We start from the raw sequence: 24,483 nt of genomic DNA on the forward strand, positions 1-24,483 counted from the left end.
CGCACAGTTGCAGCCCATCCTTTCCAGCATAGGAGTGGTGGCCAACTCCATGACAGCACTTGTAGACAAAGCTGTGATGCAGCAGTCAGTGACTGGTGTGTCAGGTTCTATAGTAGCACAGGCATAAGCTAGCCGACATCATAGTGCTGCAGTAGAAGCTCAAACAGAAGTCATGAAGTCCATGTTTGTTGTCACATAGCCTAGCTTGATGCGATGCTGCCATCATGGACACCGATACCAGTGCTCAAATGACATGGAGGCCCTCTCAACAGTCCAGTAAACTGAGCACCATCAGATTACTAAGACTGCAGGATGACATCAGAATGACATCTCCGAATGACACCATTTGTGCTCCTTTGACATAGGGCGGGATTTACCGGCCACCCCGCCAGCGGGTTCTACCTGTCCCCCCATTGTCAATGAGATTTCCTGTTGACAGCGCCCCTCATTGCCAGGAAACCCATGCGCCAGCGTGGGACCGGACTTTCCTGCCGGCATGAACAGCCGATATATCCCGCCTTTTCACTCCACTTGTGCCCTTACAGTTGTTCAGCAGGCAGCCGAGATTGCTGCCACCCAGGCTGAGGTGGTGCAATCCAAAGCTGGGTTCCAAGGCCAGAGCTTCCCGAGTGTGTCCTGCAAGGCCAGAGCTTCCCGAGTGTGTCCTGCAAGGCCAGAGCTTCCCGAGTGTGTCCTGCAAGGCCAGAGTTTCCCGAGTGTGTCCTGCAAGGCCAGAGCTTCCCGAGTGTGTCCTGCAAGGCCAGAGCTTCCCGAGTGTGTCCTGCAAGGCCAGAGCTTCCCGAGTGTGTCCTGCAAGGCCAGCCGCAGTTTTGTCTACTGAAACAGCCTTCCAACAGCCAAACTGCAGGTGAATATACCAGGATCAATCCAACACAATTTAACAGTTTCGATTTCCTAAGATTTTCTGTCCTTGGGTAAGCTTTCTTGTCTTACTACGGTCAACAAGAAGTGTGCACTGCTACAGTCCTGGGTGCTGAGCTTATTACCATCTTCTCCAGTAGGTTTGCCATTAGAGGTTGCTTAATGAATGAGATACATCAAATTTAAATTTTTTAAAAAATCATTCATAGGATTCAACATTTATTGCCCATCCTGAGTGGAGTGCATTTATGAATCAACCACATTGTTGTGGGTCCCATGTAGGCCAGACCAGGTAAGAATGGCAGATTTCCTTCCCTGAAGGACATGAGTGAACCAGATGGGTTTTTATGACAATCAACAATGGTTCCATGGTCATCATTAGACTTTTAATTCCAGATTTTTATTGAATTCAAATTTCACCAAATATACACACATAAAAGCGACATTCGGACAGAATAATTAATTAACTTATTAAGGAGGTAACCCATGCAAATTCTGAAACAGAATGAATTTACAGTGTAGAACTTCACACAGATCTCTGACAGCCTGTTTCTGAACTCACAAATGAAGGATTAAGGATTATGGTACACATAGGATGAATTGAAAAGCATACCTGAAAGGATAAGAGAATCCTATCTCAATGTTCAGGTTACTTTCTGACTTGTTCGCACAGTCCACACTGACTTTCAGTGCTCCAGAGTAACCACCACATGTTGCAAATGCAAAGATTGCAAAAATCTGTCGGGGAAAAAAAATGTTTTGATTTAGACATAAGTTGGTATTTATTTTAAACTTAAATGTCCCGCACAGTGAAATACTCTTTTCTACTGACAAGGTTGAATGAAGAATGTAAGTTGTAAATATTACATTTGTAACATGGCTCATTTGGAAAATATTTGGATGTTGGTACAGTGATCGGAATAGATTGCACTGTGTACTTATGGAAACGACTGGTGCTCCTGGACTTATATGTGTCTGAGGCTTAGGAGTGAAGAAGCAATCAGCATATTAAGCAGCCAGCCCACATATTTCCTGCTCTGAGCAGTGCAGATGGAAAGCTTCTTAGCAAATCATTTAAAAAATGTAGCTTCTTTCTCGGAATGGCATACTTAAGAGGACACCACGGTTACAATATACATTAGTCAAAGGTTTAGTCTGTAAAGTGTTTCTTTCATCCCCTACCAAAGTTCTAATGGGAATCACCAAGCACATATATTAGTTCTCAAGTGCCAGTGCGGAGTACATCAAAATGAATTTAGAATTGGATGTGCATGGAGACAAATAAATAGCAATTCAAAATACACTCTGATTCTATTGAATACTCAAGTACACTTAAATGAAGGGCAACATGACCAACCTAATTTCTCAGTTCACTTTCTTCCATCCCTATTTTCAGAAATCATTTGCCATGTTATGTTCCACTGACCAAGCTATTGATTGTAATAATTTACATGCAGTGCTGACCAGTGCCTCAAAAGACAGGAGGCTGTCAAAGAAGTGCAGTGTTATGGAAAACACAAACTGAAAACTCAATGCAAACTATGTGATCTGCAGTCTTCTTGAAATTTTGAAACATGCTGACCATTTAAGAAACATTAACTTATGACAGTCTGAATGGATACGTTAGAATAATAATTAAGTTTGGGTGAAAACACGCTTTTATCACTTCTCTCTACTTGGGCTTGTAATATTTAGGCTGTAACAAACCTGCATTTCCTATAATCACAAGTTTGAGATATTTTGTAAGGGACACTACAAAACAATCAACGATTCTGCTTTAATCCTGATATTAAGCGCATCAGTTCAATTGAAAAGGCAGAATAACTTCATATTGTCAGATCATCTAGTTCAAGTCAACATGAGGGATGCGATTCAGCCTGTTTGGGCGTGTTTGGCAGGGCGTTTCTCGGTGGCTGCAGTGCCGAGATTGACCCCGCTATGGGAGCTTCTCATCGCCGAGGCCACACTTTCGTCGATTTCAGCTTGCCAGCAGGCATGGGCCCTCACAGATCGGACGCCATTTTGAACTGCAGCCCCGATTTTTACAACCCCCCCCCCCCCCCCACTTTCAGTCCCTCCCCGCTTTCTCAACAATCCCCTTCACCCCCCCCCCCCAACATTCTTGAGGCCCCTCTCATCCACCCCCACTCTAATGGGCAAGGCCCTCCCCCGGGCCCTCCCCTGGCAGTGCTAACCTGGTACCTGGGCATCCTGGTCCTGCCAGACTGGCACCCTGGCATTGCCCCGACACCCTGGGAGTTCCACAGAGCCAAGGTGCCAGTCTGGAAATGTTAAGGTGCCCAGATGCCAGAGGGAGTGCCAGCGTACCACCCTGCCTTGTCCCCGACCACCCAGGGGGCTTTAATAGCAATAATTACAATTGAAATGCCATCACTGAACTGCATAATATTTGTGAACGTTACAGTTGTGAACGTGTCAACCACAAAGGTGTTTTTCTCAGAGTTAAACTGCTTGACATGTAAATCAGATTTAAAAGCAACTGAAATCCACAAGAACATCCGTAGCCAACTGAACTTGAATTCATCAATAACATAATTGTGTGTCCAGTTGGGAGAAACTTCTTTCATCTGGGGTGTCAAAGTTACTGACTTTCTCTATTCCCCATTGCTGTTCGCCTAGTAGTTTCCATGTGCCGTTGTGTCATTTACGGCACAGAAAGAGGCCACTTGGTCCATCAAGTCCATGCTAAGCCATCATCAGAGACTCAGTTAAAAGATTTTTGAAAGTAGACTCAGAAGTTAGACTTTTAAATGTTCCCCATTTAGTTTAAAACATGTGTAAATGAAGAATTGTATTGTCATATTCTTAATTTTATAATAATAAACTTTCTTGGAACAAGTAGGCTTACATTAACACTGCAATGAAGTTACTGTGAAAAGTCCCTAGTCGCCACATTCCAGCGCCTGTTCAGGTACACTGAGGGAGAATTCAGAATGTCGAAATTACCTAACAGCACGTCTTTCGGGACTTGTGGGAGGAAACCGGAGCACCCGGAGGAAACCCACGCAGACACGGGAAGAACGTGCAGACTCCGCACAAACAGTGACCCAAGCCGGAATCAAACCTGGGACCCTGGCGCTGTGAGGCAATAGTGCTAACCACTATGCTACCGTTCTGCTTCGATGGTGGGTATTCAGTGATGGTAATGTTGTTGAATGTCAAGGGGAGATGGCTAGATTAACTCATGTTGGAGATGGTCATTGCCTCGCACTTGTGCATTGCAAATGTTACCACCACTCATGAGCCCAAGCCTGAATGTTGTCCACATCTTGCTGTATGCAGGCGTGGACTGCTTCAGTGTCTGAGGTGTTGCGAATGGTACTGAATACTGTGAAATCATCAGTGAACATTCCTTCTCTGTCCTTATAATGGAAGGAAGGTCATTGATAAACCAGTTGAGGATGATTGGGCCATTAGTAATTTGTGTAGTGATATCCAGGGGCTGAGATGATTGGTCTCCAACAACCACAGCCAGTTTCCTTTGTGGTAGGTTCCCTCCAACTAGTGGAGAAATTTTTCCTTGCTTCCCATTAACTTCAATCTTGCTCGGGCTCCTTAATGCAACACTTGGACAAATGCTGATGTGAAGAGCAGTCACTCTCACCTGACCTCTGGAAGTCAGCTCCTTTATCCATGTTTGGATGAAGGCTGTAATGAATTCTCGAGCTGAATGGCCCCAAGCAGAATGCAAACTGAGCAATCGTTCCTGTTCTCCATCAGATGCCAATATTGCAGCTGTAATTGTGCTCCTTTAAAAGTCTTTGAGGAAGCTTTGAAAATTAAACGGCCTCTTTTGGGCAACAGACACCAATAGGTGCATTTTAAAATGTTTTAAATTAATTTTTTCTAGGAAGTCTCTAATATACCCCAATCTAACGAGAAAATGGTTTTATATATTTTTAAGGGTCAGTTCCAGTGAGTTAACTTGAGGTTATTCACAGCCGATGGATTGACGCTGTGACTAAAAATGCTCAATTTTGACTTCCGGTGGGGATATGGAAAAAAAAATTGCTTATTGTCACAAGGAGGCTTCAAATGAAGTTACTGTGAAAAGCCCCGAGTTGCCACATTCCGGCATCTGTTCGGGGAGGCTGGTACGGGAATTGAACCGTGCTGCTGGCCTGCCTGGGTCTGCTTTCAAAGCCAGCGATTTAGCCCTGTTCTAAACCAGCTTCAAGGTGGATGTCGCACGGTGGGTGGCTCCTGCTAGAGTTTCTGGTATTTGGTCCTTTATGCCCAGTTTTTGGGGGATTTTTTTGAATGATTTGGTGTTTGAAGATCTCAGGAAGTTCTGGAATGTCAAAGGCTCTGAAGAAGAATCAAGGAGGAAGGGACGAGTGAAAGTCCATCGGCGAGTGTAGTTGTGAGTACAACAGGATGAAAGATGGCGGGTGCTAGTTCGTCAGGAGGAGCTGCTCCCATTACAGTGGAAAAGCTGACTGAAGTGATGGCGGGAGAGTGCGAGGGGTTTTCTCCAGGCACTGACATTCATCGGAAAGAGACGATGACCTCGCTCAATGAGTGGGTAAATGAGACTCTTGCCCTGATAAAGGTGGCTTTGACTAAGGCGTCGAAGGAGGTTCAGGAGTAAGGCGAGGTGTTGAAGGGGGAGGAAGAGGCATTGTCGCAGCCCAGTGACCTGTTCACCACGATGGGTGAGGAGCTGCGGAGGGTCATGCAGAGTAGTAAAGGACTGAGAGCCAAAGTGGAGGATCTGGAGAACAGGTCACAAAGGCAGAATTTGAGGATTGTGGGACTGCCTGAGGGGGTGGAGGGCCAAAGGCTAACAGAGTAATTTGCAGAGATGTTTGGGAAGTTGATGGGAAGGAGGAGAACCCATCCCTTTATGGGTTGGACAGGGCCCCATCTGTCCCTCCGGCTGAAGCCAAAGACGAATGAACCACCGAGGGCTGTGATAGTCTACTTCCACAGCTACCAAGAGAAGCAGAAGGTCTTGAGATGGGTGAAGCAGAATCGAGAGGTGAAGTGGGAAGGTGTTAATATTTGAATATACCAAGGTCTTACGGCGGAGCTGACGAGAAGGCGGGCGGCCTTTGGTCAAGTGACGGTGGCATTGTATCGTAGCAACGTGAGGTTTGGACTGGTATACCCAGTGAAGCTGAGGGTGACTCACAACTCAAAGGATTTTTATTTTGAGATGGCAGAGGAGGCAGAGGCATTCTTGAAGGGTGAAGGGCTGGGACAGAGATGAGTTTCGACTTTGATGATGTTGACCATGACTTTTAACATTTTTTTTTAATGTATCTCCCCTCTCGTTTTTCCCGAATTCTCTGCCACCGGAGATTCGGCGGGGGCGGGAATCGCGCCGTGCCGGTCGGCGGAAATCGCGCCGGTCGGCGGGCCCACCCCCGGCGATTCTCCGGTCCGCGATGGGCCGAAGTCCCGCCGCTGTCAACCCACGCCAGCCGGCGTGGATTGAACCACCTTTCGAACGGCGGGACAAGGCGGTGCGGGTGGGCTCCGGGGTCCTGGGGGGGGCGCGGGGCGTTCTGGCCCCGGGGGGTGCCCCCACGGTGGCCTGGCCCACGATCGGGGCCCACCGATCCGCGGGCGGGCCTGTGCCATGGGGGCACTCTTTTCCTTCCACCTTCGCCATGTTCTTCACTATGGTGGAGGCGGAAGAGACCCCCTCCACTGCGCATGCGCGGGGATGCCGTGAGCGGCCGCTGACGCTCCCGCGCATGTGTCGCACGGCAAAGTCATTTCCACGCCAGCTGGCGGGGCACCAAAGGCCTTTCCCGCCAGCCGGCGGGGCGGAAATCACTCCGGCGTGGGCCTAGCCCCTCAAGGTGAGGGCTCGGCCCCTCAAGATGCGGAGAATTCCGCACCCTTGGGGCAGCGTGATGCCGGACTGATTCGCGCCATTTTTGGCGCCAGTCGGTGGACATCGCGCCGATTGCGGAGAATCCCGCCCCAGATGAGGCTGAGGAATGGCTGGATGAGCCAGGTGTTTCACTTGGCTTTGACAGCAGGTTCCGGGGTGTGGTGATTCTAGTGGGCAAGAGGGTGAGGTTCCAGATGCAGAAGGTGGTGGCGGATAAGTACGTGATAGTATTGAGTGCATTGGAGGGGAGGTTGGTGGTACTGGTTAGCTTTATGCCCCAAGTTGGGATGATTTTGGGTTTGTGAAGAAAACGCTGGCCGCCATTTTGAATTTGGATACTCGCGAGTTGATACTGGGGGAGGACTGGAACACAGTGTTGGTGCCGAAGGTGGACAGGTCTCAGCCATGTTGGGGGGGAGGGGGGGGCTTTTGCTGGGTTTATGAGGGAGATGGGAGGGCTGGACTCATGGAGGTTCTTGCATCCACGGGTCAGGGGGTAACCGTTCTTTTCACCTGTTCACAAGTGTACTCAAGGATCGACTTTTTTGTAATGAGTGAGGCACTGTTAGCCAGGGTGAGGAAGGCAGAGTATTCAGTGATTGTGACCTTGGTCCATTCTCCTCATTGGGTGGATGTGGCCCTGGAGAAGGGGTCGGTCCAGAAGCCGGCATGGAAGTTGGATGTGGGACTGTTGGTGGACCCGGACTTTTGTACTAAAATGGGAAAGGAGATCGAAGATCATATGGGTATTAATAGGAAAGGAGAGGTTTCAACCTCAGTGGTATGGGAAGCGTTGAAGGCGGTAGTGAGGGCTGAGGTTATTTAATTTAAGGCGCAGATGGATTGGGAGGTGAGGGAGGGATGGCAACGGTTAATAGAGGAGATGAGAGGTATGCAGAGGACCCAGATCCAGGTCTTCTGGTGAGGAGTGTAGCCATCTCAGATGGCCACCTGCAAAGGACCATGGGAATTATGGCCAACCCAGGACTCAGACAGACTCAGAGCTTGTGTGTGTATTTGCAACCCAGATAGCTAGACGTGATCGAAACCCCCGCTCATTTGCATTCTAATGGCCCGTTTCCCCAGAACAAAAGAACTGTGCTCAGGTAACCGATACAGATACAGACTAAGCGGCGCCACTCCCTTTACTCAGGGAACCCAAACAGCCAAGGTCAATGACCGCTAAGGACACGCCCAGCCATCAAGGCATCCGCCCCTTATTGGCCAAAATCGAAGGCAGTGATCGAAGCCTGTCAAATTATTGGGCCCAAGTTAAGGACCTCCCCAAAGAGCGCGAAATCCCAGAGGGATAAGAAGAGACACAGCCATGTGCTTGGTCTCTCTTTGATCCGGCCTATGCCAACCCAAGTGCAGCATAACGACCAGACAGACAAGTGCAAGACCAACGATTGCTACCAGACGGGTGAGCCCAGCAGAAACTAAGCCACTTCTTCCACCGAGCCACGCAAGATCCGGACAAAGGCCTTGTCCATCTGCATAGAGCTGGTTGCCCTGAAGTTAAGTATAGATTATTGTAGTTGTTAGGTGTAGTTTAACTTGTAGTGTTTTGTGTTGCATGTCGAAGTAATCCTTGTGTGTAAATAAACCATCTTTGAACTTGAACTGACTAACTGGTTGTGTGGTCCTTTGATCGATATCCGGTAAAGCCTTGTGGTGGTATCATTTGATACCTGGCAACTCTAAAGCACATCATTATTAATTGGCAACATTATTGGTGACTCTGGTGGCGATTGGCAACAGGAGAAAGGAGTAATATGCGATGTTCGATCTTTTGTCTACGGGGAAGGTGGTCCGGCAGCTGAAAAGGGCGAGGGAGGGGGTTCATGAGCATGCGGTGGCCAGCCGCATGTTGGCAGGCCAGCTCCGCTGGCAAGCAGTGGTGAGGGGAATCGTTCAGGTCAAAGATGGGACGGGTGAGCTGGTGGTAGCGCTGGAGCAGATGAACAAGGTTTTGAAGAGCTTTATGAGGACCCTTATAGGTCAGAGCTGCTGGACGATGCGATGGCTATGAGGGAGATTTTAGGGAGGTTGGATTGCCCGGAGGTAGGAGAGGTGTGGGATTTGAGGAGCCAGTGGAAGAAGTGTAGGTAGCGATAGGGAAGACGTAGATCGTTAAGGCACTGGGAACGGATGGTATTTCCATGGAATTTTATAAAATGTTGAAGGATAAGTCAGCGCCACTGTTGGTAGAAATGTTTGAGGATGCGATTGTTAGGGGGACCTTGTCGGAAACGAAGGGTCAGGCACCCATTCTGCTGTTGCTTAAAAAGGATCCGGTGGAGTGTGGGTCATATACACCCTTATCTCTGTTGAATGTGGATGCCAAGAGACTGGCGAAGATGTTGGCGTTAAGGTTGGTGGAGTGCATTCTGAAGGTGATTGGGGAGGATCAGACGGGATTCGTTTAGGGTAATCGTCGAATGTGCAGCGACTGCTGAATGTGGTGCTTTCTCTGATCGAAGGAAGTAAGTTGGAGGTTCTGGTTGGATGCTTTGAGAAGGCATTTGATCGGGTGGAGTGGGGTTATTTGTTTGCAGTGTTGAAGAACTTTGTGATTCGGCCTAAGTTTGTGGCATGGATGAAATTGTTCTATTAGGATCCGATGGCATGTATGCGAACGAATGATATGAATTGAGGGTACTTTCTGCTGCATTGGGGAAAGAGGCAGGGTTGCCCCATGTCCCCCCTTCTGTTTGCACTGGTGATAGAACCTTGGCCATTGCGCTAATGTGCTTGGAATTATGGAAGGGGATAGTGAGGGGTGGAGGGGGTTGGAGCACAGGGTGTCTCTATCCGCGGATGATCTGCTGTTATATATTTCGGTGTGGGAAAAAATGGGTCTGCTGAAGAGATTTGGGGCATTTTGGGGATTTAAGTTGAATATGGGGAAAAGCGAGTATTTTGTGGTGTCTTTGCAAGCTGAACTTTACAAGTCTGGTTGGGAGGATGAAAGCGAATTTATCGAGGTGGGGCAGTCTTCCCCTGTGACTGACAGGTCAGGCTCAGGCAGTTAAGATGAACACTTTGCCGTGGTTTTTATTCTTATTTCAGTGCCAGACGAATTTTTTGCCGAAGTAGTTTTTTAAGGGGGTGGATTGGTTGGTTTCATCGTTTGTTTGGGCAGGGGAGGTGGCCAGGATAAAGAAGACAGCACTTCATAGAGGCTGGCAATCGAGGGAGTTGGGCCTTCCGAACTTGTTGTATTATTACTGGGCAACAAACGAGGAGAAGGCGCAGGGCTGGAGTAGGGAGGTGGAGGCTTTATGGGTGAGGATGGTGGTGGGTTCTTATAGGGGGTCGGGGTTGAAGGCACTGGCAACAGCACCACCTCCGTTTGCCCCAGGGAAGTATTCGGGAAGTCCGGTGGTGGTTACCACGTTGAAGATCTGGAGGCAATTTCGGCAACACTTTAGGTTGGGAGCGGAATCGAGGCTGATGCTGATCCAGGGAACCAGATTTGAGCCGGGGAGGATGGATGCGAGGTTTCAGGGATGAGAAGAGAGAGTGGTAAAAGAGATGAAGGATTTGTTTCTGAAGGGGTGGTTAGCAAGCTTGGAGGAGTTGAGGGGGAAGTTTGGGTTTCCGCATGAGGAGGGTTTCCGGTATATGCAGGTGCAGGACTTAGCTAGAAAGGCTTTTCCGATCTTTCAGATAGCGCCTTTCTCCTCGTTGTTGGAGGAGGTGTTGTTGGTTATAGGGTAGGGTCATCTTGGTGATTTATAGGAGGATTTTGGAGGAGGATCAGGTGTCTATGGAGGGGGTTAAGGCCAAGTGGGAGGAGGAGTTGGGGATGGTGCTGTGGGAGTAACTGTGGAGTGAGGTGATGCAGAGTGTGAAAGCCTCAACTTCGTGCCCGGGACTGGGGCTGATACAGTTGAATGCACAGGGCGCATTTGACAAAGTCAAGGATGAGCTGGCTTTTTGAGGGGGTAGAAGATACCTGCAAACGGTGTGGGAGGGGTCCGGCCCAAAGTTGGAGAAATTTTGGGGGTCATTTGTCAGCACCATGTCAGCGACCTTGCATGTGGATTTGGAACTGGGTCTCCTGGGGCCATATTGGGGGTGTCGGACCTGCCGGAGTTGCAGACGGGAGCATGGGAAGATGTTTTAGATTTCGCCTCGTTGATTGCTCTGTTCTGTTGTAGAAACTTTTCTGCTCGGCGATTCTGCGTTGTCGCGCGTCCTGAAGGCCGCCTTGGAGAACGCTTACCCGGAGATCAGAGGCTGAATGCCCTTGATTGCTGAATTCTGTTCTGTTGTGGTGGAGGTCAGCTTCTCCCCCCATGCCTCGGGGTAGCTGGGATATCTAATGGAATTCTTACATCTTGAGAAGGTGAAATTTGCCCTAAGGGAGGCAGATGAGGCGTTTCACAAGAAATGCAGTTTGTTTATTTTGCATTTCAGAGAGTTAGTTACCGTCAACTGTTGGGGGGGAGGATTGTGGGGACAGAGGGCAGGCGGGGGGGGGGGGGGGGGGGGCGGAGAAGGATTTATTGTATTTGGGGTGCAATGTTTTATTTTGTAAAATGTTAAAATACTAAAAATTTAAATAAAAATACTTTTAAAAATGCTTAATTTTGGGGACAAGCCCATTTTCAGCCACAATTGCCAAAATGTACCAAATTCACACTAAAATATATCGAGAAATATTTTTGAAGCAATTTTATTTTTCAAAAATTACATATTAATGTATTGACATGTTGTACTAGTACTTGGAAGATTTTGCATTACTGCTCTGTAAAGGAATTGGAGCAAAAACCGAACGGAAAAAGCACATTTCAAACTAACACAATTCTGGGCACATGAGTCAGAATCACCAATCGTGTTCAAAGTGAAAAATCTGCCCCACTGAAGCATTATTTCCTTCCCTTTGGATTCTATCCACCTTGAGTTAAAAGAACACTGCATTAGTCTTTTCAATCTGGCCGACCATTGACGCTCTATCCTTGGACTAACAGCTCGTCTTTTTCTAATGCACAGAACGAGCAAGGATGAGAAAACATTAGGTTTTGCCCACATTACAGGTACAGCCAACAGAGTAGGGATTATGCTTATGTTACAATGGACTAAAGTCCAGCCCAATGATTCTGAGGGCCAAGAGAACTCCAGGAGTGCCGAATGAAGCTCTGAGCAAGAGGTTTCAGGGAACAATTATTCTAAGAGTTTGCAAAAAGAAAAAGCTCAGAAATGTCTTCCATAAATGTATTACAAAGTGATTATCCCTGTCATCTTTGACAACATAATTTGCCATAATAAGATCCTTCCCTATGCTATCGAATAGCTCATGTGTAGATGCGGTGGGCTACATTTTCTACCTATTAACTATGAATGGATGACAATTTGTTGCCATTGATCTAAACATAATTGGAAAACCATCTTTAAAAACGCCTTGATCATTAAATCAAAATGTTCGAATTATCGTAAAAATGGAAGAATCTTATTTTGTAATTACTTATAAAATATTTCCTTATGTAACCTCATTTTTTAATGTCGTAAAACTTTTACAGTAGCAATAGCTTTACACTTCTTTTGTTATTCATGTTAACTATTTGCTTTTCACCCCTAAAGCATTAGTTGTCTCATGATGCTTTTAAAAATTGCTTCCATTATACCTTCACTTATTCATTGCTCCCACCTTGATTTCTTCCAACAACAATAGAAGCAGCTTTCACTTTTCATCAAAAGGATTTCACCAGGCAATTAACATACAGGTATCAGGGAAATAGATGTTGACCCACAAAGGGAGAGGTGAGGATTACAAGATGGCTGTCTAAATTAGGTGCTTTTCTATGCTTGCCATCAATGTGACTTCTGTAAGGCACGCGATTTATCGGTCCCTGCAGCGCCGAGAAAGGCCCCGCTATCTGTTTCATTTTGGGTATTCAGCGGGACTGCCGGCCGAGGCTAAACTTCGTCTGATTTCCTGCACTGAGGGGTTCCATTCTCAGGACCTCCAGTGCAACCCCCGGACACCCCCAAAGCCCCAACTCACCTATAAAGGGATCACCAAGCTCCCCACACCCCACCTAATAAGGGCAGGGCACCCTGGGCCTAATCTCTTATATGACAAAATGTCACTCAGGCACCTTGGCACTAAACCTGGCACTCTAGCAGTGCCCCAGCCAGCTCAGGACTGCCACATGGTCACCCGGTGGCACTGCCAGGCTGGCAGGGTTCTTGGGTGGCATCAGGGGTGACAGGGTACCACCCTGCCCAAAGTTCAGCCCCGATATCCTGGGAGATCCCCCCCAAGTGCTGGTACACCTAGGGTGTCATTCTCCGACCCCCCAGCGGGTCGGAGAATGGCCGTTGGCCGCCGTGAATCCCGCCCCTGCCAGTTGCCGAAGTCTCCGGTACCGGAGATTGGGTGGGGGCGGGAATCGGGCCGCGCCGGTTGGCGGGCCCCCCCGCTCGATTCTCCGGCCCAGATGGGCCGAAGTCCCGCCGAGAAATTGCCTGTCCCGCCGGCGTAAATTAGAGTACCTATTTAACGGCGGGACAAGGCGGCGTGTGCGGGCTCCGGGATCCTGGGGGGGGGGGGTGACCTGACCCCGTGGGGTGCCCCCACGGTGGCCTGGCCCGCGATCGGGGCCCACCGATCCGCGGGCGGGCCTGTGCCGTGGGGGCACTCTTTCCCTTCCGCCTCCACCACGGCGGATGCGGAAGAGACTCTCCACACTGCGCATGCGCGGGAAACTGTCAGCGGGCACTGACGCTCCCGCGCATGCGCCGCCCCGACATGTCATTTCCGCGCCAGCTGGCGGGGCAACAAACGCCGTTTCCGCTAGCTGGCGGGGCGGAAATCCCTCCGCCGCCAGCCTAGCCCCTCAATGTTGGGGCTCGGCCCCCAAAGATGCGGAGCATTCTGCACCTTTGGGGCGGCGCGATGCCCGTCTGATTGGCGCCGTTTTGGGCGCCAGTCGGTGGACATCGTGCCGTTTGGGGAGATTTCGCCCCGGGTCTCCATTTGTGGAGGCCATTACTGACCAGCACTCACTCGGGGTCTCTGAGATGGCCAATGCCACTCACCATTATATGGACTATTGTACAGACATTTAACTTACCGTGAGGCACCATTCAATCATTTCTATCACTAGTTTCTAGAAGTACCCATGAGAGTGTCTATTTTACCTCACATCCAATGGGAAACCTTTAGCTTTTGTTTCAAAAACTTCAAAAGTCTGAAGGCTAAAATGATAAACTTGTTGCATGAGAAATTCTGGATGCCATCCCAGGGAAAAATAATCTAGCACTGGAAATGCATTACTGAAGACACTAGGGATAGATACCAGCCAAGTTGGGTGTGTGTTCTTCACTTGAATTAGACTGAAGCGTTGCCACCACTATTCATACTATTTATTGGGAACTCATCAAATGCGGGGGAATCAGGCAATCAGGTTGCCAGTGACGCCGTTTAAAGGCAGCCTGCACCTCTTAAAGGTGAGGCATAATTTATCTTTACTTAATTGAATCAATGCTCTACAGTGTAAATGGCAGAAACAACAAATGCAGGGGTTTCCCCTTGATCATGGATGCTGCACAGAGAATTTGGTGGAAGAGGTGATCAAGAAGAAAGATGTAACAGAAGGATTTCATGGCAAATTTCCTGGAGTGAGTGGGCAGAGATGGTTGATTAGATCAATGCATGAAACATTTCTGATAACACTTGCTACAGACAGCTAATTATTCACCCTCTCTGCTCTTTCCTGGTTTATTAGAACTGGAGGACCCAGTTAGGTGCACTGTTACAAAACCTTACACTTACAGGCACCAATTCTTCCTGCTGTTAAGGATCTGACAGTCAGCAGGATTGGTGGACCTTCCTCTTCCTTATATGGTCTTCTGCTGATTTTTCTACTCCTGTATAGAATCCATAAAATCCACAAAAATCCTACAGTGCAGAAGGCGACCATTCGGCCCATTGAGTCTGCACCACACCTCTGAAAGAGCACTCTACCTAGGCCCACTCCCCCACCTTATCCCTATAACCGTGCACATTGATCCTGGCCAATTCACCTAACCTGTACATTTTTGGACACTAAGGGGCAATTTTAGCATGGCCAATTGACCTAACCTGTGCATCTTTGGACTGTGGGAGGAAACTGGAATCCCCAAAGGAAGCTCACGCAGGCACGGGGAGAATGTGCAAACTGCACACAGTCACCCAAGGCCAGAATTGTACATGGCTCCCTGGCGCTGTGAGGTATCAGTGCTAACCACTGTGTCACCATGTCGGCCTTTACTTTTTTCCCCCTCAAGTGAGTACAAGGGTTTTCTCCTTCCTAGCGAAAAAGTATGAAGCATGCAGCAGACCACTATCAATCTGGAAATGCTCTCAGGTCATTTTTGCAAAGATGCCTTCAGACCTATTCAGGCAGTGAACGTCTCTTTGTGAATGTCAATTGTTTGCCCAATCACAGCTCTGGCATGGACATGAGACTCATTGCAGTCTTCAATATCTGTGCACCTGTTCCTAACAACCTTCATAAACTATGTGCCTAGGGGTTGCCATTTGTCCTCAAGCAACAGGGCCAACACCCAATAGCTTGGGTAGAACAGAGAGCAGAATGCCTGATGCAGGATAAATATATCTTTAAAATGCCCCAAAACTGTGCAAAGAACGAGGGGGTAAAAAGCTTTCGGGGCTAGGCAGGAATGTGGGGTTGAAGTTACAGTCAGGTCAGCCATGATCTTATTGAATGGCGGAGCAGGCTCGAGTGGCCGAGTGGCCTACTCCTGCTCTTAGTTCCTATGTCTGTATAATGCGGTTGCACAATGAGGCTGTCTGTCAACTGCAAACAGTGTGAAAGCCTTCCTATTGATGTATATTCTCGTTCTTGGTACTGACCATCTGTGTGGGTACATTCAATAATGCCCTTAATATGTGGGAAGCCCTCTCTTCCAGCAAAGCCCAGAAAGTTTTCTCTTTGTTTTTTTAATCTCCATGAGGAATCAGATGAACATTTTTTGCTTAGCAAGGAAATCTGTCATCTGCTCGATGCAGCAATGCACTGCCAATGAATTGTTGTTACTGATGCCATCTATTGGAACCTGGAATGAGCAATGTTCCTCCGAAACCATGCGTTCATGCAGCAACCAGATATTGTCTATGCAGGTTACACACATTTGTCCCATTTGAGTTACTGCGCTTGCATTATTGTTCAAAAATGTTTGAAGGGTCCACACAATTAAACACATTGATTATGTGCTGCAAAAAAATAGAGATTACATGACTACTTTAAGGTATGGAAATTCAAGGCTGCAGTCGCCTTTAGAGGCACAGGCAATGAAGTGTGTGAACTGATCTGGGCTGCAGTTAGAGCAACACATGACATAGTTCAGTTACAGCCTTCCTGGTGAAGTGGACATACGGAGCACACTGTTTCTCAATTAAATATAAGTAAGATTATCTGTTTCTGTGGACACACATACGGTCGTGTCTCCAATGCCCTTCCCTCTTTTCAAAGTGTAAGTCTCTGCACTCTGACTTGCTGATCTTACTCCTCAGCATCCACCAGCTCCAATAGCAAACTAAGCAGCAGGGTGATGTCGGCTGGCCATTTGTTTTTGAGGAAGCCTCTGTTCAGAAGTTATCTTACAGATTCAAAAGGCCAGTGTCAAAAATATTTTAAACTCGGTTAGAACCACCAACAGAACCAAAAGATGTTTACCAGAGACCGAAATCAACTGAGTATTTTTTGAACAGCACTGAGCCGCCTCCTTCCAGAGAGTTGGCAGAGTTTAAAGTGTACAGTACACCCTCAGTTCCATTGTGCAAAAGTATCATTCAGCAGCAGCAAAAGTACTGACGATTCTAAAAATATTGGGTGCAATTTACCGGCCTCGTCAGGCCCGACTTGGGGACGTGATGAGGCCATTGAATCTTGCGAGAGGCCTATTAGGATCATTTAATTATGTCTGCGCTGTATTCCCCTGGGGCTCAGGAGCTAATGGCCTCACCTGGGAAGCCTCGCCAGGGCATCATTTACAAACGTGGACCAAGCGTGATGGCACCTGGGGGAGATGGTCTTCCCGGCAATTAGAGCAAGGTGCCCGGTTTCCCATGCCAGAGGTTGGGTCCGAGGCCCCTTGCCCATACAAGGTGTGGTTGGGGGAGGGGAGGCTCGAGGACCCCCTAAGAAATCATTTGGTTGCAGAAGGCGGGAGGGGGGGGGGTTGGGGTCGCGTGGCCATCGTGAGCCCGGTCGAAAGAGCGGGCGGCCTTTAAAAATTGTTCCCCGATCAGCGAGTCCCCTTCCCGCACCGTAAGCTCAGCTCAATGATTTTACCTCTCAATCTTATCCAGCCCTGCAATACCTCCACCCCCTCACCCACTTCACCAAATCTCTTCATTCCTCTGATTCTGGCCTTTTTGGGTTCCCTTCTTGTGGACAACATGGCAGCACAGTGGTTAGCACAGCTGCTTCACAACGCCAGGATCCCAGGTTTGATTCCCGCTTGGGTCACAGTCTGTGCGGAGTCTGCACGTTCTCCCCGTGTCTGTGTGGGTTTCCTCCGGGTGCTCCGGTTTCCTCCCACAAGTCCCGAAAGATGTGCTTGTGAGGTGAATTGGACATTTTGAATTCTCCCTTTGTGTACCTGAACAGGCGCTGGAGTGTGGCGACTAGGAGCTTTTCACAGTAACTACATTGCAGTGTTAATGTAAGCCTACCTGTGACAATAATAAAGATTATTATAATTTCACCTGACCATTAGCAACCCATGCTTTCAGACCCACACTCAGGAATTATCTTGTTGATTGTCGCTGCCTTTTCACATCCTTGTTTTAAGACACTCCTTAAAACCTGTAGCGCACAAAGACTCCGAGAGACGAATAGAGTGAAGTCGATGAGGCTTTATTAAGCGTGACTGTTTCCCCCGCAGTTCAGTAGTAGACTACCTGCGGGGGAGGGCTCCAGGTACTTATACTCCGCCTTCAGGGCGGAGCTAGAGGTCAACGTCCAACCAGGACCCGGGATCTGTCAGCCAATGACATCATGGCTTCACAGTCCCACATGACCCCTAATGCATACTACCACATTCACCCCTTGTTAAAAATGAACCCGGCGGGGTGATGCTTCGCATGGTGGTAAGGGTTTACAAGGCTGGTCCTGGGAGGAAAACTTTCACATGTTATAACAGTATGTACAAGGTTTTTTTTGTTTCAAACTATTTACAGTACTACTGAACTGCGGGGGAAACAGTCACGCTTAATAAATTGTAGCGCACAAAGACTCCGAGAGACGAATAGAGTGAAGTCGATGAGGCTTTATTAAGCGTGACTGTTTCCCCCGCAGTTCAGTAGTAGACTACCTGCGGGGGAGGGCTCCAGGTACTTATACTCCGCCTTCAGGGCGGAGCTAGAGGTCAACGTCCAACCAGGACCCGGGATCTGTCAGCCAATGACATCATGGCTTCACAGTCCCACATGACCCCTAATGCATACTACCACAAAACCCGTGCATATGACTAAGCTTTTGCTCACAATTCCTAAGCCGTGCTTCTTTGGCTTGGCATCTGTTCGCCCTTATGGTTCTGCAAATCACCTGGGATGATTTTCAATGTTAACGGCACTACACAAATACAAGTTGTTTTTGTTCCTCTTGTGAGCTTGGTGCCTACACAAAATGTGCATACAATTGTTTTTAGAATTTCTTGGAACTTCCAAGGAATGGGGTTTAGGAAGAGAAAAATTTATTTTGAGGAGACAAAAGGCAAATTTGATTTGAAAAGTCTCAATTATTTTTAATCCAGCAGTCTCCGAAGCAAAATTATTCCATGTATCATTCAGCATGAATGTATTAATGATCCAGTAGGTTTTGTTCAATATGTCAAATATCGTTGACATTTTAAAATATTTACAGCAATATTGATGTCAATAGTCCAGTAAATGAAACATTTAACAGGCATTTTTAAAAAAAGTCTTGACGTGCCAGCTATGATTTTGTAGCGGGGAATACAAAGGAACCAGCAGTTGTTTCCTTGAGCTATTTTCTTGAGGTCACTATTCCATAGGGGCCAGTCAGAAGTGACAATTCAATTAAGGGTCAACACATGGGGCTTTATAGAATACAATCTAACAGTAGAGGAAAATGGAAACATTTACAGAAAATATGTAAGTCGATCAACAGCTGCAAGAGAAAGATAGATTAGTGTAGTCGGCATGGGGCTTTATTGGTCAGAGCTCTGGGGCGAAATTCTCCGCAATCAGCACGATGTGCGCCGACCGGCGCCAAAAACGGCGCAAATCAGTCCGGCATCGCGCCGCCCCAAAGGTGCGGAATCCTCCGCATCTTGAGGGGCCGAGCCCTAACCTTGAGGGGCTAGGCCCGCGCCGGACTGATTTCCGCCCCGCCAGCTGGCGGGAAAGGCCTTTGGTGCCCCGCCAGCTGGCGCGGAAATGACTTTGCCGGGCGGCGCATGCGCGGGAGCGTTAGCGGCCGCTCACGGCATCCCCGCGCATGTGCAGTGGAGGGGATCTCTTCCGCCTCCGCCATGGTGGACACCGTGGTGAAGGCGGAAGGAAAAGTGTGCCCCCACGGCACAGGCCCGCCCGCGGATCGGTGGGCCATGATCGCGGGCCAGGCCACCGTGGGGGCACCCCCCGGGGCCAGATCGCCCCCCGTCCCCCCCAGGACCCCGGAGCCCGCCCGCGCCGACTTGTACCGCCGGTAAGAGAGGTGGTTTAATCCACGCTGGCGGGACAGGCATTCAAGCAGCGGGACTTCGTCCCATTCGGGCCGGAGAATCGCCGGGGGGGGGCGCCAACCGGCGCGGCGCGATTTCCGCCCCCGCCGAATATCCGGTGCCGGAGAATTCGGCAACCGGCGGGGGCGGGATTCACGCCAGCCCCCGGCGATTCTCCGACCCGCAGCTGGCGAAATGGCTGCTGTATGGGGAGCACACATTTATATTCTGCCTTCTGGGCGGAGCCAGCAGGCAGGAAACTATCCCCGTACCTGTAGTACAGGGTCCTTATCACAAATCACCTAATATATACATCAGTGGTGACTACCACACAGGGCATGCTCCAAAGCACCTCAGAAAGGTCCGCCTGGGACTGCGACACGGCCCCCAGCGACTTGAATGTGCTGCTGAGGCCCTCAGTCATGGCTGTCACTGACTAAGCCTCGCCTTGGAAACTATCGCTCATGCTGTTGACATCGTGCACCAGGCTGTCCACTGCAGTCACTACCCTAGCAGCATTGACCTTGGCACCATGCATTGCCGGTGCCATCTCCTGCACCCAAAACCTTTGGGGCTCCTCCAATCGGCTATGGACTTTCTGGAGTGTCGCTGACATTCCCCTCTGAATCTCATGGCCGCACCCTATCGACTGGTCCAGTGGCTCAGGGTCTACCTGAGACCCAGCTGGGTCCTGGGATCCAGTAGACCTCGGACTGCTGTACCCCCTGGATGTTCCTGTCTCTACCTGATGTGTATCAGCAACTGTGTGGTGCTTGCCAGATTGTGCCCCAGAAGCCTGTCCACTACTTTCGCCCACCGAGGTGTGTGTCTCTGCGATGGTGGATGGTGGGGTTAACAGCCGTGAGGCATCAATGGTGGTCTCCTCAGAGCTTACCTCGGCGTGTTCTCTTGGGAGGCGGGGGGTGGGGGGGGGGGGGGGGGGGAAGAGGGGGTGGCAGAGAGGAGGATCACCGAAGATGGGTCAGCACTATCGATGAAGATCCTGTGGGGGAATGTACATGTGGTCAGTGGGAGGGTTGGATCAGTCTGTCTGGCATTGACTCACGTTTGACAGGTCATCTGGATGGGCGTTGGTGATTCCTCACCTTTGCGCCGTACACCAACCTCTACATCATGACCGATCTGTCCCTGGCTGTCCTCGCGACCTCCAGGGTCCGTTCCTTGTAGTGGGGTGAGGACTCCGATGGCCGGCACCACGCCACCCGCCTGGGCCCTCTCCGCATCTATTGTGGGCCAACTTCTCCTGCGGGGACACTGAGAAGCCATCGTGAGCCACACATCGCGGGGGTGGGGGGGCAGCATGGGCACTACTGCTGGACATGGGTGGGTTGGGACTGCCACTCCCTCCCAGGTGGCACTGACTGCCCTGTGGCTGACCCTCCAAGCCCCTCGAAGGAACAAGGCATCCTGTCTGCACTCTACCACATCTAGCAATCTCGCCAGGTCGGCATCCCCGAATTGTGGGGCTGGTCTCCTCGGTGGCATGGCTGCTTGCTGTCTGGGGTTTACCCTGCAGGATCGGTTTAAGTGCTGCTCACCCTTGTTAGCGGGTAGCTGGCGGGTGTTGTCACGGCAAATCAGCCGGCGGGATAATCACTTGCAGCGTGAAGCCCGTTAAGTGGCCCAATTAACATTTTATAGCGGTGACGGCCTCGCCGGGTCGACCGCCGGGAAGCTCGCTGCAGTTCCCGCTTGCTGCCGCACTTTGAAACGTTTCCGTGAAACCGTGCCCTACATAACTACTGCTGATTTTGTTTCAGGATTTCCTGCAGGGGAAATAATAAATGTTGTAAAATATCATAAGAAAACGTGTTGCATTTTGCTAAAGGTGTTTCAGTTTCCAGATGATAAATATTTCAGCACTGTGATTACACTTACAATTTTTCCATGAGATAGCCAGGTAGAGAAACTCCTTTTGGTTAATCGAATATTCAATAATTACATGATAAATCAATGGACTTACTTTCAACACTATCGAATTAGTGGTGATCAATTGTATGAGTACAACTAGTTAAAAGGTTTGGTAACCCAGAAAATAGCTCCGAAAATTGTTGCAAACACCATTTTAGTAGTGTTGGGTGTAGGAAGTATAAGAATATATATACAATAAATAAAGAATGATTTTTTTAACGTATCAAATCCATTCCTGAGGAAAGGTTTTGCAGTTTCTGCCTGTCATCCAATGATAAATCAATAAATATTCTCCAATATCCTCAGCTTCCTCACATTGAACATCTTTTGCTAATTGCTGACACTGACATGAATTTTCAAAAGGTCCAATAGCTTCAGGAACTATATTGGTCCTCGGAGGATTTAATTATCTCTATCTATTCTTATCCTTATAACCCTCAATGCCATAACCAGTGAAGTATTCATCCATTTTTTAAAGGTATTCATCAATAGAGCATCAGCTGTGTTTTCTAGCTATCCCACATCACTGCAACTTTTGCTGAGGAAAATCATTTCCCCAAATCTTACTTTAAAGAACTCCCATTGTATTATGTGCTCTCGGTTCAAAAAGATGTGTTTGCTTCAACCACAGCCATTTCTGCCTCAGTTTTGTATGACGTGAATAATGTCTTCTCAATCTTTTCCCATTTAATCAATAGAACTGGATTCTCCAATTTCCAGCCTATGTCTGGAGGATCCGTGGCATTTTACGTCAAAAGAAACCGGCGGCGCCCCAGCACCGATTCTCCGACCGGTGAGGAGCTAGCAGCCGCGCCACGTAGAACATTCGGACCCACGACAGAACGGCCGGAGATTGCCGGGTCCGTGGCTGTGCATGCGCATAACGATGACCTGCAGCGGTTGCGTCGAACAATATGGTGCTGGCATTGCGCAGACCCAACCTGCCAGATAGTGCCCACCTGGCCACCCCCTCGGCACCCCCCAGCTGTCCCCCCGACCCTCGCCAAAGCCCCACTGGCCAGCAGCACCCCTCCCACCCAACTGTGGCGGCGCTGGCCACAGTCCGCAGCTGCCACGCTGGGTTCCTGATCGCTGAGACCACACGGCTCCACGCGGTCAGGACATCGGCCCATCGGGGGGCGAGCATCGGGGGTGGGCCTCAGGTGACGTCCCAAGGCCGCCCCAACGGCGTGCGGCATGTTCCTCGATGATGCGTTTTGGAGGGGCGCCGCTCCTGATTCCATCGTAAAAAGGGATTCTCTGCCCGATCGCCGATTCCGAAATGGGCGTTGGGGAACGGAGAATCCCACCCATTGCATTTAGAGTGGGCATTCACTCCTTTTTAAGAAGTATAAATGTACTAAGTCTGATGACAAACAATGTCTATCTGGTTATTAAATGGCCTGCACAATGCAAAAGTACAATATGAATGCTGCTGGCCCCCACCAATAATTTTTTAACAGGAATATAATTGTCAGGAATCCTGAGGAATCTATTCCGTAGTACACCTGAGAATGTAATTGATACACTTGAGGCACAAAGTTCTGAATGTGCTCTCCCTACAATTTCCCTTCTATTACAAACCAAATGTGGAACGTGAAGATGTATGTAGGCAGGCATCTGTTAGAGTCGAGAATTGTTGAATCTCTCTCTATTCACTCCTGCATTGGTAGTCAAAATAGTGGTTATGATAACAGACAGATCGAGTGCCTGTGAACTTCACTTTAAATGGAATTGCACAGTTGTGAAATGAACAAGCAGCTTTGGATGCGGCTTGTAGTATTAAAATCGAACAGTCTGACAATTATTTATGTTGTAGAATTCTGTCTGATAAACCATTCTATGTGTTCAGCTTTGAAAAAGATTAATTACTTCCGGTGGCGGCCATGGAGTGCGTGGTCGCACATTTGGTGGCTCCTGCTTGAGGTGGAATTGTTTGGTCCTTGTTACTCGTTCACAGTAAAAAGTATAGCATAGTTCACAGTACAAAGTATAGGAACAGATAGAGCTTAGAATTCGCCTTTGGGTGGGCATGTTTCAGCCCTATGAAATAAGCGGTGCAACTGTAAAGAGGCACGAGGAGACTAGGAGCTTTCGAGGATTGCGGTAGAAAGGAAGATGGCGGAGAGCGCTGTGGTGTCATTGCCTGCTCAGTGGTCCACAGAACAGTTAGTGGAGTTCTTTATGGTCAAGTTTCAGCAGCAAAGGCAGGAGGCTTCAGAGGACCTGGCTAAGTTGGCTGCCTGAACTGAGAGAGTGGAGCAAAGGTTGAAGGCATATAGTGTGTCGCTCCAAAAAGTGAAAGAGTTGGTTGCGGACCATGAGGACTGGTTGGCCTCGTCAGAGGCAGAGATTACGCTGGTGGCGGAGGGCCAAGGGGAGCTGAGGGAGAAAGTCGATGTTTTGGAGAATTGGTCAAGGAGACAGTATCTTCGATTGTGGGATTGCCCAAAAGCATTGAAGGAACGCAGGCCACAAAATATGTAGCTGACACTCTTGGGAAGCTGGTTGGGGAGGGGTCTTCGACTGCCTCCTGAGGTGGATCGAGTGCACAGGTCGCTGAGGAGGAGGCCAAAGACAGGTAAGCAGCCGGTGGCAATGCTGGTGTGACTGCGTAGACATTTAGACAAGGAGAAGATTCTGCAATGGGCGAAGGAGATGAAGAAGTGCTCCTGGGAGGGAAGGGGGAGGGTTGGGGGGTGTGTTGCCATTTTTCGGTTGGATTGAATGTTGTATCATGTTGTATATTATGTGAGATATTGGGGCTGTGGGTATAAGGGGGAAGGTGGAGGAGTGGGTACGAGGGAGTAGCGGGGGCGTTTGGGGGAAGGCAGTTACCTTGAGTGGGAGGTCACCATGTTAGCAGGTAGTTAATGGGAGTGAAGTGAGGGATGGATCTGTTGTGATGGGAGTGTGCGAGGGTGGTTTTTGTTTTCTTGTTCTTTGTCGGGGATGGTGGGCGGAAGTGGTGGGTTTTTGACATGGATGGAGTTGCTGTGGCGCAGTTGCTTAATGGGTGATGGCTGCAGACATCTTGGGGAGACTCTGGGAGGCACGGGACGTGGACCTGGGGGAGCTGGTTAAAACGGATATAT

At 49.0% G+C, this 24,483-nt stretch overlaps 1 protein-coding gene across 2 annotated transcripts in view; it reads right to left on the bottom strand.

Moving 5' to 3' along the window:
- The window catches only part of synpra (synaptoporin a), a 556,562-nt gene that overhangs the window by 152,571 nt on the left and 379,508 nt on the right, over positions 1–24,483 (bottom strand). For both annotated transcript variants that reach the window (XM_072472343.1, XM_072472345.1), the window contains one exon: positions 1,496–1,620. In XM_072472343.1, the coding sequence (XP_072328444.1) occupies positions 1,496–1,620 (125 nt within the window). The remainder of the gene's footprint in view (positions 1–1,495; positions 1,621–24,483) is intronic.

This window comes from Scyliorhinus torazame, chromosome 13 (assembly GCF_047496885.1).
Source record: "Scyliorhinus torazame isolate Kashiwa2021f chromosome 13, sScyTor2.1, whole genome shotgun sequence".
In the NCBI taxonomy this organism is placed as follows: Eukaryota; Metazoa; Chordata; class Chondrichthyes; order Carcharhiniformes; family Scyliorhinidae; genus Scyliorhinus; species Scyliorhinus torazame.